Source organism: Poecilia formosa, unplaced genomic scaffold, assembly GCF_000485575.1.
Source record: "Poecilia formosa unplaced genomic scaffold, Poecilia_formosa-5.1.2 Scaffold141, whole genome shotgun sequence".
Taxonomy (NCBI): Eukaryota; Metazoa; Chordata; class Actinopteri; order Cyprinodontiformes; family Poeciliidae; genus Poecilia; species Poecilia formosa.
This window is the reverse complement of record NW_006800080.1, coordinates 1,111,483-1,129,223: the sequence shown is the minus strand read 5'-3', so window position 1 is coordinate 1,129,223 and position 17,741 is coordinate 1,111,483. Positions and strand designations below refer to the sequence as shown.

General features: G+C 39.3%; 1 protein-coding gene across 4 annotated transcripts in view; it reads left to right on the top strand.

Annotated features, from left to right (window-relative positions):
* LOC103145365 (galactosylgalactosylxylosylprotein 3-beta-glucuronosyltransferase 1) overlaps positions 1-17,741 on the top strand; it is a 99,875-nt gene that overhangs the window by 67,894 nt on the left and 14,240 nt on the right. For 2 of the 4 annotated variants that reach the window (XM_016676736.1, XM_007562771.2), the window contains 4 exons: positions 3,009-3,173; positions 6,995-7,137; positions 13,669-13,740; positions 13,844-14,349. In XM_016676736.1, the coding sequence (XP_016532222.1) occupies positions 7,026-7,137; positions 13,669-13,740; positions 13,844-14,349 (690 nt within the window). In that variant the 5' untranslated portion in view covers positions 3,009-3,173; positions 6,995-7,025. The remainder of the gene's footprint in view (positions 1-3,008; positions 3,174-6,994; positions 7,138-13,668; positions 13,741-13,843; positions 14,350-17,741) is intronic. The other 2 variants (XM_016676737.1, XM_007562774.2) reach the window with 2 other exon arrangements.

The window sequence follows — 17,741 nt, the reverse complement described above, 5'->3', positions numbered from 1 at the left end:
CATAGGGGATGCACAGAGCAAAGGGGAGTTAACATGTCAGAGATAGACTCATTGCAAAGTTGGAGGCTTGCCCCTACTTCATCTCCAGGCTGATTTTATGGGAAGGGAAGAAAGTGATTGTATTTAACTTGATGGTGTTTCAGTCAGCATTTAGATCTTATCTCTATTAAATGGCTTCTACAGTCCAGACAACAATAATTTAGCAAAACACATTTCAAGATGATTATAGCAAGCAGATAAGCAGTTTCTACTCTGCTAATACCAATGATAAAATCAGTTATTTAAAAAAATGGGAGTAGACATCTTATATCTTTTCATCTCATAAGGTGCAATTTTCTCTGACATTTAAAACTGACCAAAGAAATGTAGTGTTTTACCCCCATGTCTAACCTTTTGGGGTTAATGGTGTTAGTTCATCAATTAGTCCAACAATTTTCAGGTACGCTACTGTTGTTCTGATCTTGTATTAATCAGCGGCAGGTGTTCCCTTCACAGCTGGTTAGTTCGTGCTGATGTGAAAGGCTGTCAGGCTTCATTGTGTGCCGCAGTCTGGGACTGACTCTGTATTCTTGCTGCATCACACTGTATTTCAGGTGGCACAGAAGCAAACATGGCACTTGGGTGATAGGGACTTTCTGAATGCACACTAATACTTCTCTGTGCTGGGCTGCATGTTCATCATGCAGTCAAGGTCCACTTAACTGCCTGTTGTAAAAACAACAGAGGTCTTTTTTGATATAGGACTGAAGTGGCCGATGTCATGAAGGCTGTCAAAGGGAGGATTTGAAAGAATGACCCATCATTTGAAACCACTCGCCACCTTTTTTATCTAATTCTCTGTGAATTTAATCATAAAAAATAAAAAAAAAACACAGTAAGACTTTTACTAATAAGTGAATTCAGATAGCTAAATTCATATCCAACATACTGTCCAACAGTATTGTAGTACTCTCTTGTCTCTGTCTCAGATTTTGAAGACTCGTGAGTTAGACCACAATTTAGCCTAGCCATTACCTTCCTGTGCAATTCATCTTGATTAAAATCTCGCCTCACAGACAGTCTGGGCTTTCCCCTGTTTATCTGGATTCCTTCTGGTAGAATACTAACGTGCCAGTCAAGTTGTGAAGGATGACTTTGATTTTCTGCACTGTTTTAGAATTGTAGTCTGCCTGTAGTTTCAGCAATGGCAGCAGAGGTAGTGAATTAAGTCGTTCAGCCCAAGTTGATCACATTTCCAAATATTGAATTAACATTAAAATCTGCCTCGTTCAACTCAGCACTTCTCCCTTCGCAGTGGTGGAGGCTGCTTACAGCCCAGGCCATTTTCGGTAGGGTTCATAGCATCGATCTAGTGCTATGAAGCCTGTTCAACGCTCCCTCTACTGGACTGGAAATCTATTGGCCCATCAGTCCCACTAAGATTTTCTTTTTTTTTCCCCACCAGCCATCACCATCTTCTACCCAACAAACATAATGTTTGATTTCAACTACCAAACTACTATCCCAATTTCTGCCTCAACAGCATAAACCCAGGTTTGATGTTAAATAAATTACCCAGTCTGAAGTGATGGCTGGCTCTACAAACAGAAGCTGTGGTTCTCCCTTTGTGTATTGTTAACACATCTATCACAAAAGCACTGCCGCTTAGCATATAAATACAGCAAAACGAATCCATAACACCATAAATTCCACCCCAAACGCAGCTGAAGTTAGACCAGTACCACCCACTGCTCCAGCCTTCAGAGACAGACAGCTGAGCCATACTGTCAGACTTTGGCCTTGTAAAATGAGTAATGAACAATAAAAGCAGCGCGTAAAGTGCCACATTAAATTTCTCTATGTCTGCACAGTTTTTCTATGAACCAACGATGTCGTAATCGAACTGGTTCAATGCACCAACTATTCAAAAAGGGATCAGAGGGAGAGGCAGAAATACGGTGAGAACAAATTTCATTCTAGTGACAACAATAAGTCTCCAATTAAGCAGAGCAAGAGCTATGTATAAAAACATCCTTCAAAAAGTTTTGTGCATAAACTATTTTTAAAAAATAAACAGCTCAGTCAAAGGAGAAGACACACCGAATGGAATTACATTAGTATTTCATTCATAGAGTCCTTTAACAGGCAGATGTTTAAAAAAAGATACATTTCAAAAAATTTTCGGAAAGAAAGCGTTTCACTGAGATTAGCGATCAGCGATCATTTTGTCTGGCACCCTTAGCTAAGGTTTTCTGTTCTGCCGTTTAGTTGACGTTTTACTTGCTACTCTATTTTGAACAAAGCGAATTTGATCCTAATCCATAAAGCCAGTGTCTGGTTGACATTTTGGCAAGTCAAGCACAACCACGCACCAATGCGTTTCTGATTCATGTTATACCTCAATGTGCATTAGTGATATGTTCAGGACTGCTCCTGTTCAGCACAACAAACATTTGCATTTTATATAAGTTTCCATTACATAGAAAATACTGAAGTCCTCGGGTGTTGACGCTGTATCCACAAGTCACTGGAAACCTCCACCGAAGCAGCATTGTGTCTGATGTATTTGAATAAGACATGATGTCTTATTTTTGCTTCATCCCCCAACACAGACTGCTGGCAGGCGGAGGAGTTTTGACTGACCTCCTTTTTGCATTTCACATTTGGTGAATTCAAACAATGAAAAAATTGAGTCTTTGTGCAATTTAGATTGGAATGAATTAAGTACATGACATATCAGTAAGAGATGTATTATTCATTTCAGACACATAGAACTGTCGTATTTTTGAAAAAAAAAAAAAAAGTAGCTTGGATACATTCAGTTTTGGCTTCCTGATGTTAAATTAAAAGGAATAGTTGTATGTGTGTTTTATTTTTGGATAATCCTCAGTGTTCCTTTACATATCTATCTAGTCAAATGACAAGTCCTGTTGGACTTTCCGTAACAAAAGTATTTTTGTTCTTTGAATGATTTTTGCTATTTTGGTGTTATATTTGGGTTGTTCTAACTAAATGATTTGATTTTTCAGGATCGGGGCTTTTGGTGGCCTGCGTGTGCAAGCAGCCAGAGGGAGAGAAACGGGTAATGTTGAAGTATCATGGAGACAGTCACCGTTAGGTAACCCATCGAGCATGGAGTTTTGCCTTCTCAGCCACGCATCAACAGCACCGCAATGAACCAGTTCTGACTGTGGGTAAGTCATTTAAATACACATACAGTGTATTGGCAAAGAATTCATACCCCTTTTTCATAAAATATGAGTAAATGAAATACAAATTTAAGTCACAAATTTGCAGAAAGGCTAAAACACTAATTGTTCCACATTCTGAACTTAGACCTGACTGAGCTTTGTGCAGTATCCATTAGTAACAGGATGATGATTTTTTTTTTTGTAGAATCTCGTAATCTCCACATAAATCTGCACATAAGATTAAGTAATGCAACATAAAGAGTGGGGACACCAAGGTCTAAGCAGTGTCCCCATTACATTATTATAGTTCATTTACAACACAAGCAGGTAATTGCAATAATGTTTAGAAATCGACTTCTACATTTTTGTTCATATAAGACTAATCAGTTTTAAAAATTCACTGCATGTTAAAAAAACGCCAATGAAAGAAGTAACCAAAGGATGGCACAGCACTGTATGAAAAGGCTAAAGCGTAAAATCTTGAATAAAAATGTGGAAAATGTGTTCATGCTTACTCTGACACAATGAAGCTACAATTTGAAAAGATATTCTGCCCCTTTAGTTAGTGAATGTTCTCAAAACAACCGGTGGCATTGAAACCTTATCAGACTTAATGTTTGTCCTTAAACATTTTTCGATGTTTTGACCTCCAGTATTAATAATTCTATTAGGAACTTCTTCCAAATTCCTTTGGTTCAAGGCTTAATTAATCGTTTTAAAACTTACAAAAATGCGTTGAAAATATTTCTGCCTTAGTTATTGGGCTTTCAGATCTTCCACAAAATAATTTTGTGTAATTTAAAATAAATACGTTTATTCTGGATTTATCTCTTTTCCTCTGAAGCTGACAAACCTTCAAAATGCATTGTTGAAGGGTCAGAGCCACCTGCTAAGGTTTAGACGTTAGTAATGTGTTTATCTGCAAACAAATAGAATGAATATAATGATTTTACAATTCTGTGAAATCTTGGCATTCTGCCACCTTCCTCAGCAGTGGGAGCAGAATCAATGAGGGACATATGATAACTTGTTTCCTCGAGCAAAACTTAAATGAATACAGCAAACATCTGACTGCCTTATGTTTACTTTTTTCTTTATTTCATTGAGCAGATCACTTAATAACTTCATTTTTCCAGTTATGATGTCGGTATAACTGGAGCTTTTTTAAGCATCTGAGAAAACCAAACCCTGCGAGGAGTGACGGAGGTCTGTTGTCTTAAACTCAGTGTTGGTGAACTTTGGAGAACAGGGAGAGAACATGTTGAGGCCTCTCTCTCTCCACTTCCTCATATTCTTCCTGGAGGAGACAGAGGTGTCCCCAAAGCCATGTGTTATTTCCACCATGTTCCAGATTTACAGTGAATATCAGAGTGGTTTATATGAATCTTTAAACAGTTATAATGTTAGGATTAGATGTTTTGTTTTGTTTTTTTGGGGGTTTTTTTTTACAGAGAAGCCAAAGGTTATGTGGATTGGAATCTTTCTGCATGAAACAGACCGAGAATGGAAGAGTGTTTCCAGCAAAAGTAGCAAATAGAAAAGCAAGATAGTTTAAAAATGAATGGCATAGCATTCTCTTAAGCCACTATAAAATGTTCTCTTTTTATACTACTACACTTTTACACAACGGATTGATAATAGTGACGCACTTCCTCCCACCTCCATTTCCGTTCTACTTTTGTCAGCTTGTATGTAACTGCCTGATCTTCAGGTTAAAGGGTCTCAAAATAGCATTCACATTAGACAGGAGGGGAAAGCTTTACTCTTGGCCTCTCTGTCTAGCTATAGACATGTTGCATGTTGTTGTTTACATGCAGAAATTTTGCACCTGCACACAAAGCTGGAGGGCAAAAAGACCATTCTTTAACTTGCCATCCATAGCTCAGCTAAATCCCTGTTCCTCGATTTGAACAAGATGAGAACTGAGCCAGAGTCCTACCCAACTCTCCAGTCATCTCAGTAATGTGTCATGATCAACAGTGTCAAATGCTGCACTGTTTTGAGATAGTAGCTGTTGTGCTAAAAGAGTCAATGGTGATTGTACTTTCAAAGATAACAGCGAAATGATCAGACAGGCCGACATCAGTGACAGAGACATTAGAAATATTCACACCCTTACTGATAAACAGGTCCAGTATGTGTCTGCACTTGTTTAACATGCCGAGTCAGACCCCAAATTATCAAGTACGTCACACAGCTTTTTTGCCCCTCTGTCTTTGGGCTTGTCAACATGGATGTTGAAATCTCCCACAATTATTAGACATTCAAAATGAATGCATATGACAGATAAAAGCTTATTAAAGTCAGTGAAGAAATTATTCACGTGTTTTGGAGTGGTTTTGTACAGAATTAGCATCAGAGTTCGCTTACGGGTTTTTACTTCAAATCCAAGATATTCAAAATAATGTGCTTGGAGATCAGATATTTCCTATAAAAAGATGCTATGCCACCTCCTTGTTTGTTTTCTGTTCTCATTTTAAAACATCGTAATCAGGAGGCGCGGATTCAATTAGTGCAGGTGAATCGTTATTGTCAATCAGCCAAGTTTCTGTCAAGAACATAACATCAATATTATGCTCAGTCATTAATTCAAAGATGCATTCTGGAAGAAGATGGGAGTAAGGCTACCGTCTGGACCCCGATCTCAGACTTCTGAAACAAGTGGGGGTTCCTCACAGGGGTCAGGTGGTTTCGATGAGGTGAAGTTTGTTGTGCGAGTAGGTGGTTTAGAGAGATTGAAATCAGTTATTTGTGTGCTAAGAAGGGAAGTGTCTAGGAGAACTTGTTGGTTCATGCCATCCATGAAGGTGAGAAACTCAATTCCTGGAGAGGACAATTCATCAGAGGCTTTTAGAGATGAAGAACGAGCAGAACAGGGAGGGAACCAGAGCAGGGAGGAAGGGAGAGATCTGCCACTTTTTCTCCAGTTGATGTTTTGCCAGTTTGTTTTGGAATAGCTTCCTGATATGCGGTGGGTCCCATCCTAATCAGGCGTCCTTGAGCCAGTTTTTCTGTGGCCACGTTGTTCCCGTTGATGAAATGAAATAAATTGGCAGAGAATAGCTTCATCCCATGGTTATTAAGATGGCGTCCACCAAGTCTGAAAAGGTGCAAACTTTCCCAGAAGATCCAGCGGTTAACAATGAAGGCCACTATGCAGGTAGTACATGCTTTTATCAGCCATTTGTTTATAGAAAGAAGTCGAGAGTATTTCAGGTCACCCCATCCTGCTGCTGGGACAGGGCCACTAAGAAAAATCTTAAGTTTTAGTGTTCCAATAGTATTCAAAAGAATGGTAAGGTCTGTTTTCAGAATCCCCGATTGTTGTTTTGCCAGATCATTAGCTCCCAAATGGACAACTAGAGTTTCAATATTCAGCTGATCTGTGGTTAGAGTATTTTGTCTGCATTTGGGAAAGGACAGGACTCTGGTTTTCTTGGTATTGCAGAAATGGCTGATTCCACTTACTGTCTGTTACCTGTTCCTCCTTCTGCTGTCAGATGGACTCACAGAAGTGTGATAATCCCCAGCTTCTTCAGGATGAACTTGCTGTAACTGATGGAGAATGACTTCGGGTGATGTCCATCAGTTCATCACCCAAAAGCTCTGATGATATAGAAGTGTGACAAACAAGCAAAAGAAGAAGAAAAAATCTGTTAGGGAGGGAAATACTTTTCTATAGAATTCCCATTTCTGGGAATGTGAACATTATTCATCTATCTTTTGCAATTTTCACATCATGACTTACCTTGAAAGCTTTGTGTTACAATGTATAGAGTAAAGATGTTTCTGGTTTTTTTTGTTTTTTTTTTTGTTTTTTTCAGATAATCCGGAGCCAAACAACCAATCATTGAGATGCCGAAGAGAAGAGATATTCTTGCCATCGTGTTGATCGTGTTACCCTGGACTCTACTCATCACCGTTTGGCACCAAAGCGCTATAGCTCCACTCCTCGCTATCCGAAAGGGTACGCCAAACACCACACTTCACTGGCAATATCAGAATTGAAGTGGGTCCTTGAACCTAACACTGCACTTCAGGTTTCAGACAAAAGGCTGTTCATGTGGAGGCACTCATCAGCCATGACCACAAGCTCCAGCACAACTCAATACCACTTATCTAGTGACTGTAAGTCTCATCACAGAGAGTTGTGCACGTAAACAGCGTAGAACAAAATAGCCGTGCAAACATAGACGATTATGTCCAACTGTCAGTCAGCTGATAGGAGCTGATTGCATAGCTGCATTTCATATGCATTTGTTTTTCTATTAATGCAAATCTGCCCACTGCATATGAGCTTACACAACAATGTCCTCCCACAGTGTGGCCACCCACATGAGTCTTATCGTTCAGTCTCGTAGAATATGCTGCGTCCACGTCTGGTATCGTGTTTGCGCTCCCGCCTGAGTCATTAACACCTACTGAGTGTCCTGATCATCTTCAGAGACCACTAACGAACTGTGTAAAATGTCAACTGCGATGCAGAGTAAACATCCAAATTAGAGCGACCTGAATCAATGAAGCTGTTTGCTTTCCACTCGTGGTGTCGAAGAGGGCATGTAGAGGGATTAACAAACAAGCCACATTCACTCAAATGATCCAAAACAGAAGATAATGCACATGCATACAATCTGAGGTTGTTTGTTTTTGCAGGTTTTTCTAAACGTACTCAAAAAGCAATAATTTTATTAGATATGTGCCGGATGACATTAAATAAAGCACCTTAAATAGTGTCCTTTCAGGAAAACGTATAGCATTTTTAAAACGCTAAGAAAAGTTGGGTTAATTTATCTGCAGAGAGTACAATGGAAAAAAGTAATTATTTTTTGTTTTGTTTCTTTACAGTTATATCTGATGTAGTTTTTCCTGTAGGCTTCAAATTGTGTAGACCTTAAGAGAAAGGGTGCTGATCTTTTTTTTTTATTATTATTTTGGCAGAGTGCTCCCTGGCAGCTTTGTTCAACATCTGGCTATCAGCACGTTGGGCTAATCTTTGTAATGCAGAAAAATCTTGGAGTGTGAGCAGTGACAAAGACATTTTTTAACTTTGGCATGACAATAACAAACAACACTGGTGATGCTACAGTCATATTCTGTCCTGTACTGACAGCTATGCAGGTGAAGCTACACTAGCACTCAAAATAAGATTCAATCCAAAGGGACAGATTAATCTGTCAAAATAAGCCGTACCTTCGTCACCAGGCAGATAATAAAATAGTGAGTCATATGAAGTCATATTTACAGTATTAGCAAAGGAAATGTTAATTAGGGCATAAATCTGTCCATTCGGAAGAGATGCTCAGCATGATATCTTCCACTCCACATGAACATTTTTTTTCTAAGGCAAATTTGTCAGCATGTTTTCAAACACAATCTGCAGCTTTTCTAGCCCTGCAAGTCACAGATGCAATTAAGATGCAACTTGTCACGAATTATGCTGGAAGGAACGTTTAAGAGCAGGCATAAATGACAGGCTCTGTCTGATTAAATAAAAAATAAAACCCTTTAAATAGCAGAAGATTGCAGAATATGAGCAAACACCAACAGAGTCCAGGAAGAGGGGTGTAAACAGCATCACAACGAAGCAGTTTGTTAGGCCTGTAGATATTCTACAAAACAGAAAAATGTGGTGCTTAAAAGCAAGCTAGCGGCAAAAACAACAACGGACTTTATGGCCTGTACATTTCACATTTTACGAGAACTCCTACATTGAGTTCTCCTACAGCTGATTTAACGAACATCTTATAAATCAGCCCTGATTTCCTTAATTTGGGAGATCTGTGATTGGCCAATACTTCCACGTGAAAGCGATCTAATTTACCTCTGCAAATGTCTAAAAACCAACCATTGTCCTCTTTTGCTCTGCTGTGAGAAAAGTTTGACTGACAAACCCAAGCATCAAGTCATGTATTCATGTTTGTTGTTAGCAATAGTCACTCCACTGTTGCCAATTCACTGGCTATATTCTAAATATAGCCAGAATATAGACATTCTGGCTATATTTAGCAATATTTAAAACAAAATTATCAAGATCAACCAAAATCGGAATTGCTAAGTCAACTTAACAAAGAATTGTAACTGGCAATCGGCCAGAAAACTGCAATCGGTGCTTCCCTACTGTGAAGTCTTCATAGCTCCCTGCAACTGCAGCAGATCTGTTTTTTTATTTCCTGGAAACATCAAAAGGGATACAAGAACAAGCAACCCTGAGAGAGAGAGAGCACAAGTTGTCTTGTGCTGTTTATGGGGAGTTTGCATTGGGCTTAAACCATTTTGTTTTGGTGTGTCAGCTTGCTTTATTTATTTATTTATTTATTTATTTATTTATTTATTTATTTATTTATTTATTTATTATTAAACTGACATCCACAGTTAAACACTGTGATTTTCAGATTTATTGAAAATGCACAATAGCGCTCCTGGTACAACAGCTGTTAAGCATCTAATTTCCTCATCAATCAAACAAATCCTGAGCGTTTGAAAAATTACGAAGGAAAATCTGTACTAAAATAGCTATGTACTGGTATGAGGTTCTCAAAGAGTGACATGATTGAGTATAAACAACAACAGTTTCACAAATAGTAACAGGCCAGCATCACTTTGAAATGTACAGGGGCAAGCTGGCTTTGAGGGTGGAGGGAGTGATGTAGTGATGACGTATGGTGTGTGCGACCAGCCAGTAGGATAAATGAGGATAAATATAAAAGGATAAATGAGACTTAGAAATCTTCTCCTTCCTCCTCTTCTGGTTTTCCCGTCAGCGGTTGCCACATCAAATCATTTGTCTCCGTTAAGTCTTACCCTCTGCATCCTATTCCCTCACGACAAGTAACTTCATGTCCTCTTTCACCGCATCCATAAATGTCCATTTTGGCATTTCACTCAGCCTCCTGCCCAGGGGCTCCAAACTCAGCATCCTTCGATATAATCATTGTCTCTCCTCTGAACAAACTCAGAAATAATTTCCAATAAGAACAGTAAGAATGTGACATGTGATGTAAAAACCTGCCAGGTTTTTTTTTTTGTTACAAAAAATATAAAATAAACAAAAATTGAACAGTTTGTGGAGTTTGTTACCTATGTACTACACCACTTTAAAAACTCACACCTGTGCTGAATGACACTATGTCATTATCACCTCTAACATTTAATTATTATTTTGATTCTGGCACAGAGAATAAGTGAAAAATCAGGAATAAACAGCTGTTGAAGTTATAGTGAATTTCAACTCCTTTGAGGTCTTTCCCAGTTGCTGTATATATGGCTCCTTAGAGTAAAGCACGTATAACCAGTATAGCAGGATAATCAGTCAGGCTATCTGCTCCGGTAGCCAGCCTGCACTTGGCTGCTTAACATATGCCGTTCACAGCTTGCCAACTGTAGTTTTAAACTGGCAATACTTCACTGGAAGTGATAGATGGTGCTCCTTTCGTTTTAATTTTGTGACCATCCGTGTGATAATTGACCACAGATATTTTATGGTAAAATTATTGATGCGAAATGTAACAGACCAGCTGATCTGAAGTGTGCATCAACATGTGTGGGAGAGGCAGCACTGTGCTTGTATATGGTCCTCACTTTCTCTGGGATGTTTATCTGAGACTTTAATCCTTAATAACTGGGTGATAGAAATTTCGTAGCATCAAAATTTTAAAATGTTGAAACACAATGATACCGATAACTTTTTTGTCACTGAACAGCACGTGAAACACAGTGAATGACAACATAAAAAACATATTATTGCCACTAAGATCTGTAATATGTAATATAAAATAATATCACCAGCATGTTAACACATTTTCAGGCTGTCCATTACCTCTGATCTAGACATCCTACTGGGCCACGTCCTGCTTTATTCATGTGCCATTTAACTGGACATCAAGGCTTCCTACGACCTTTTTCAGTCATCTCAAAACTTTACTACAGTAAGTTGCAACATTTTCAGCTTCCCACTTACAGAGAAACATTGGCAGACACTTACGTCTATTGCTGTTGAAGTTGTAAAACACCATGAACCCAATCAAACAAGACTGGCAGCCTCAGCAGGCTTCTTACTAAATTTGAAAATATGCTCTCAGTACATCACTATGTGTCATAATTTTATTGGGAGAGATTATTGTAAGAGCCCCTTACTTTTTGTTTCATGACTCATAAAGGGTGTGGGTGTCATTGGGGTCCTGACCTCAACTTTGGGAACCACTGTTTTAGTTAATTAGGGATCCCTGAGGGATGGCTTTTTATGTAAATGTTTGCAGAATGTATGTGTAGTACCCCCAAGAATAGCACTCTGAGTCCAACTAATTTATTTTACTTGACTTAGCAGACATTCAGCTTATTTTTTTACATGTACACCAACCTCAATATCCAAGATTAAACAGATTTGTCTCAGACCACACCGTCACAACACGGTGACAGTTTCAACAAATTAGCATTTTCTTTCTTATAAAAAAATCCACACTGCAGCTTTAAACCTAAAAGTATATTTATAAAACATTTTGCGATAAACAATTAAACCAAACTTCTGCACTTCTGTACACATTTTCCCTTTTAAATTTAACAATCAATTTTTACAGTGCAATTCAGGGTGGCCCCCTGCATTATAAGCGTGGTGGCTGGCCGCATGGGTTTTACTTGCCGCTTCATTCTGCCTTACACCAGCATTACACAGCTTGCTTTAAGATGAAGCCAATTTCTGATTACTTAATTAGGATTCAACTGAAGAACATAAAATGGCTCCAAAATATATTTTTGTGAATGTTTTTTTTTAAGTGTCTGCAGTTGTGTGTTTAAGTATTGTCAACAATGTCTTCCAATTACATTGTCATAAAATGTTTTGTTAACTTTTACAATTTTTTTTTTTTTTACATAAAAACATGATGTTGGTCAAGTGCAGGGTTTCAGGGAAACCCTGCATTTGTCAACTTGTGGAACCATTTTTAAAACTACACATGCTGGTGACATTAAATGAAAACAGCCAAATAGAAATCAGGGTTGTTTACCAGTCCCCAAAAATTAGGATATGCAAATGAAACCCCGTTGTTGGCCTGGTCGTCGACACTTGGAAGCAGTGGGGCCAAACTCAATGAGACCCATTAAATCCAATGAGTCACAAACAAGATGAGAGTACTCACTCAACCTTGGAATATTTTCTGTGTCCGCATGTGTCACCTCCTGACATTATGCAGTATGGATCTAGTGAAGCTCAGCACAGATGGTCAGGATGGCACGTTTCTGTCTCCCTCACTGCCAGAGGTGCTTTCAGACTTTCTGGTCACCTGAAGAGCTATCCTTGTTTCTGCCACTGAGCAGGGGATTTGCACAGATAGACACTAGGAGGCGCTGGAGCACCTGCCCCCTTTTCCTCTGGACAAAACAGTGCCCTTCTGTATTTATTTTATTTTTTTTCTTACAGTCTATTGGGTGTAGCCCAAGACAATACATGGCTATTGATTTGAAATATATATGCAAAGATGATGCACAAGCTGTGCCTAGAAGAAAAAAATCTCACATTACTAAGGCAGCTGGTGGTTCCATATGCCACACAAGGTGCCCTTTTTTTCCACTTGAGCACCTGCCCCCCCAACATGCCTGTACATGACACTGCCACCGAGTATCTTCCGGTAGGTTCACAAAACCATGAAAGTCACTTATTCCATGTTGCCAGAGGTGCTAACAGACATTTCGGAAGCCTGAAGCGCCATCTGATTCGGCGGCGTCTCACTCCCACTTCGGTCTAGTGTAGCTGCACATAAATCTCACTATAATGCTTTTAGTATGCCACAGCTTCTTGATGTTTGGCTGTTCCACATTGAAGCATGTGCAATTGTGACCTAATTCAAAAACTCACAACTAAAACTTTCAGCAATTTTAGTTTTTTTTGTTTTTGCTCACTCCAGTTTCACCTTTCTGTCTCTCCTCGTTCCTCACTCATCCCATACTCATGATGCCGCTCCCTCCCCTCAGCCAATCAGAATTTAAAGTCATGCATCATTCATTTCAGCATCCAATCACTGAGAGGCAAAATAAAACCCAACAAACTATTTCAGTTGCATCACATATGGAGCACGTTTTCTCTCAGTACCTTTCAAACTAAATATATTAACAAAAGTAAATTAAGAGCCCTCTGCTGGACAAGTTACTACATAGGATATAGAGAGAACAGCTCAAGTCAACTCTAATTGTCAGAAAAATCCTATGTATGCCCTATCTGTTCAGAAATTTGTCAAAGATATCCTCAGTTGCGGTAAATTATAGCAGGGCTACACCTTAACGATGCAGTAAAAGGCAAAAGAATGGAGAGGGAGTCTGTGGTGGAGTCTGGACCAAAAAAAAAAAAATCAGTCCACGTAGACTTGTTCTTATGATTACATTTGAATAAAAGTCCATAAGCAATGCTTTCAGAATAGCTGAGCTCATGTTTCCCCTCCGTCGTTTCGCACTGTCTCCCTCTCCGCCAGCTGTTTTGTCCTCTCACGGTGCCTGCTTTCACTTCTTGCAGCCTGTCACCACCTAGTAAAAGAGATCTTTATCATTCCAGAGAGGCTTGCGGTCCACCACCACCGACTCTCAGGTACACTTTACCCCCATTGGGTTTAAGTCACCTGAGGCAAATATTCAGAGCAGCTCAGGATTGCACTAATGCCTTACCTGCCTTCTTATCCCCATATCTGCAGATGAAGGCGGCGAGGGCAGGAGGGAGGCTGGTGGTCAGGACTCCAAAGAATACTGTGCCTCAGATAAGGACATTGTGGAAGTGGTGAGGACAGAGTACGTGTACACGCGGCCTCCACCCTGGTCAGATGTGCTGCCCACGATTCACATCATCACTCCCACATACAGCCGGCCGGTGCAGAAGGCAGAGCTGACCCGCATCGCAAACACCTTCCTCCATGTCCCCAACTTGCACTGGATTCTGATAGAAGACTCGCAGAGGAGAACTCCTCTCGTCACAAGTCTCCTCCGAGAGACGGGGCTAAACTACACCCACCTCAACGTGGAGACTCCCAAGAACTTTAAGGTACGAGGTGACACTCGTGACCCCAGGATTCCCAGAGGAACCATGCAGCGGAACCTGGCCTTGCGTTGGCTTAGGGAGACCTTCAAAAACAACAACAGCCAGCCGGGCATCATCTACTTTGCAGACGATGACAACTCGTACAGCCTGGAGCTATTTGAGGAGGTAAATACTGTTGTCAATCCTGCTGATCTATCACTGTATATTCCGGTGTTTTACACAAATACTTATGAAATATAAAATGCTGCACTTCAAATTTTGGTTAATGTATTCGCATTTTTTGAGCACGGTTATGAATGTTTTTTTCCATAACTTTTCTGTTTACAGTTTGCTCTACCGAAAGAACCACGATGCAATTTCAGCACTGCCTTGCAGCTTGCTTCATTTTCAGTTGCCACGGGCAACTGATCTCAAGTTCAGATGACATATGATCCAAGTGAAATCTGTTCAGTTTTTGAAATTCTCCATAGTGTATGCAGAAATATTAAAAGTTTAATTTTGGTACTTTTGCCAACTCATAACTTTCACTGTGTGGGAAGCTTCTGCACTGTGTGTTTCGCTGCAGATGAACCGGGTTAAAGTCAGAAAATGCAGTCGTTAAAAATATTTCCAACATTTTTTCTTTTTTATTAATTTGTTTTGTGCTTCAGAAAACTCAGTTTTCTGTGCAAGATCACATACTAGATTTGCTATGCTGTCTAAAGGGAATAACATGATTTCACAACCTGCATGTGTGAAAACATGCAAAAATACATTGAATGATATATAAAGATGCAATTTTCCTTTTACACACATACACACGTATGATATTATGTTATGGCCCCATCATAGCATTAGCTCCACATTCTTTCTAAGCCGAGTTGCCCGTTTTGCACAGGTTGACACAAGCAGCCATACTTCTCAACTTCCATTTTAATCTGCGTAGGAAATATACAAAGCTTTTAATTTTATATGTTGCTTCAAAATTGGGGCATTGCACAAAGCATTTATTTCATACGGTTCACACTTCTTCTCCTAAACATTTTACATCATCACTTTCCTGTGCAGTATATTTATAGCATGTTGCTCAGCTACCCTTTCTCCTTTCTGTCAGACAATTCCTTAGCTCACAACATGCCCAGTCAGGGATCTGAAGCTGCCCGAGTGATGTTAGCACATGTAATCAGCACATCTCAAGCCATCCGTTTCGACATCAGTCGAATTACCTGAGCAGAAACAGTGTAGGTCCTGCCAGTATTAACCTCAAGTCTTGTTAGTTTTGCAGACGTTGTCTGTGGCAAATGGAGTGGCCGGTATTGATGGTGACTGTCATTACCTTTCTCTGGAAATCAGCCAAAGTGCTCTGCCTTTCTCTGAGATCCTCCATCACCTCCAACAAGCTTATTCAGAGGCCAAAGTTAAAACCCTGGGGGGCAAAGACAGAGCTACGGGAGTGTGACAAAAGAAAAAGGGAAAAATAAAAGGCGACAGCTGAATAGATGAAACTACTGTACAGCGTACTGAAATCCTGACAGGCATTAGCAGAGTAGATGTGGGTCAGTCAGATATGCAGGTGACTTATTAACACTTGAAAAAAGCTCTGTATTTATACTGCAAGGTGATTTGAAAAGATTATAAGGTTGCATAAAACAGAATTATACACACCTGAGCAAGTTAACTTAGAACAAAAAGTAATGAAACACTGCAAATCGTGATTGCATCATAAACAGAGAAAGCAAATCACGATTTTATAGTCTTAGTAAACTGCCTCTCTGTTAAGTAAAATGCTGCTAGGCAGTCTTCCATTAGAGTTCTGAAGATAGACAAATCCTACACACACAAAAAACTATCAGCTTAATACACATGTGTCAAACTCAAGGCCCGCGGGCCACATGCGGCCCGCCATGTCATTTTATGTGCCCGCCCCAGCATTTTATAGGCCGACATTGACTTAAAATAGGTTTTGAGCAAATTGACTACAAACTACATCTCCCACAATGCATTCCGATTGTTACCAGCTAACATTATGGCTTCTCGCCACTAGAGAGCAGCAGAGTCACCTCAAACTGCTTATTGGTTTTCCCAGCGAATAAAACATCAACAAGCTAACATCAAAATGTCCAAGTAAAGAAAAATCGATTTACAAGTAAGACTGTGAATGAAGATGTGTGAGTTGGTGTCAGGGCGGCAGGTGGCGCTAGACTTTTTTGTTATCCGTTATCTTGACCGACAACATAAAAATAAATAAATAAATAAAAAATCGGTCATGTACTATTTTTATCCGTGAAATTACAATCATATTAACATCGGCCATTTAGCCGCATTGTATGCGGTTTAGTTAATATTCACCGTGAATCCAGATCCAATCACAAATTAAGCAGATAAATGCATCTACATTTTTCTCCGTAGTGACAAAAACCACCCCAATAACTTTTAATAAATTAAATTAAATTAGCATCACTTCACCCGCTGGGGTCTGAACGCACTTCTTCCTGGTTCCCATCTGCAGAAAAATCTGCGTTAATTCATCAGTCAGTTGGATCTGTCTGATCCAAACAGATCAACTGAACTCTGAGTGTTTTACCCTGTGCGGTCCGGTGTGCGCTTCTACCAGGATTTTTTATTTTTTATTTTTTTTTTTTTTGCATGGTTTCGCTTCTCCAAAACGGACAGATGTTACGTCTGCAGCTCCTCTAGAGCGCCGCTCTCCTGCGTAACGTGAACCCAGAAGGCTCCATTTGTTAAATCCGGATGAGTTACTTCCAGCGGTTTCCGCAGTGGTTGAGCAGCGGACTGCGCATGTTACAGTCTAATTAATTTCTGCGTCGTCATTTATTTCCTCAAGATAAACTGCCGGCTCCTCAAATGGATTAACACTCTTTAGTTTTCTCTGGTCTGTAATGGAGACTTGAATTTAACGCGTCATTTCAACAAAAGGTTTGTAATGTGCTTCCTAACCATTTTTTATTTGTTTTATTGATTTTATTTGTTAGCCAAGTCTCTATAGAACCATTTGTCCCTGCTAATGACATCTTCAATACATTTTTTGATCCCAGACTTATTTTATGGACTGAACAGACACCATTATACAGTTTGAACTGTTGATTTTATTTTTGAACCATTTTTTATTTGTAAAGTGTTGATTTTATTTTTGAACCCTTATTTGTTGTAAAGTGTTGATTTTATTTTTGAACCATTTTTTATTTTGAAGCATTGATTTTTGAACCATTTTTTGTTGTAAAGTGTTGATTTTATTTTTGAACCATTTTTTATTTTGAAGTGTTGATTTTTTTTAACCCTTATTTATTTTGAAGTGTTGATTTTATTTTTGAACCCTTATTTATTTTTGAAGTATTGATTGTGTGAAAGACCTTACACATGAATTGCCCCATACGGGGTTTGAACCGATGACCTCAGCATTACCAGCACGGTGCTCTAACCTGCTGAGCTAACTCACCTACCTTACAAACTGTTGAGTTTCCATGGATTTAAGAAGAACAACATACATATTTTATTTTCCAGAGATTTTGTATTTTGAAGTGTTGATTGTCAGAAAGACCTTGCACATGAATTGCCCC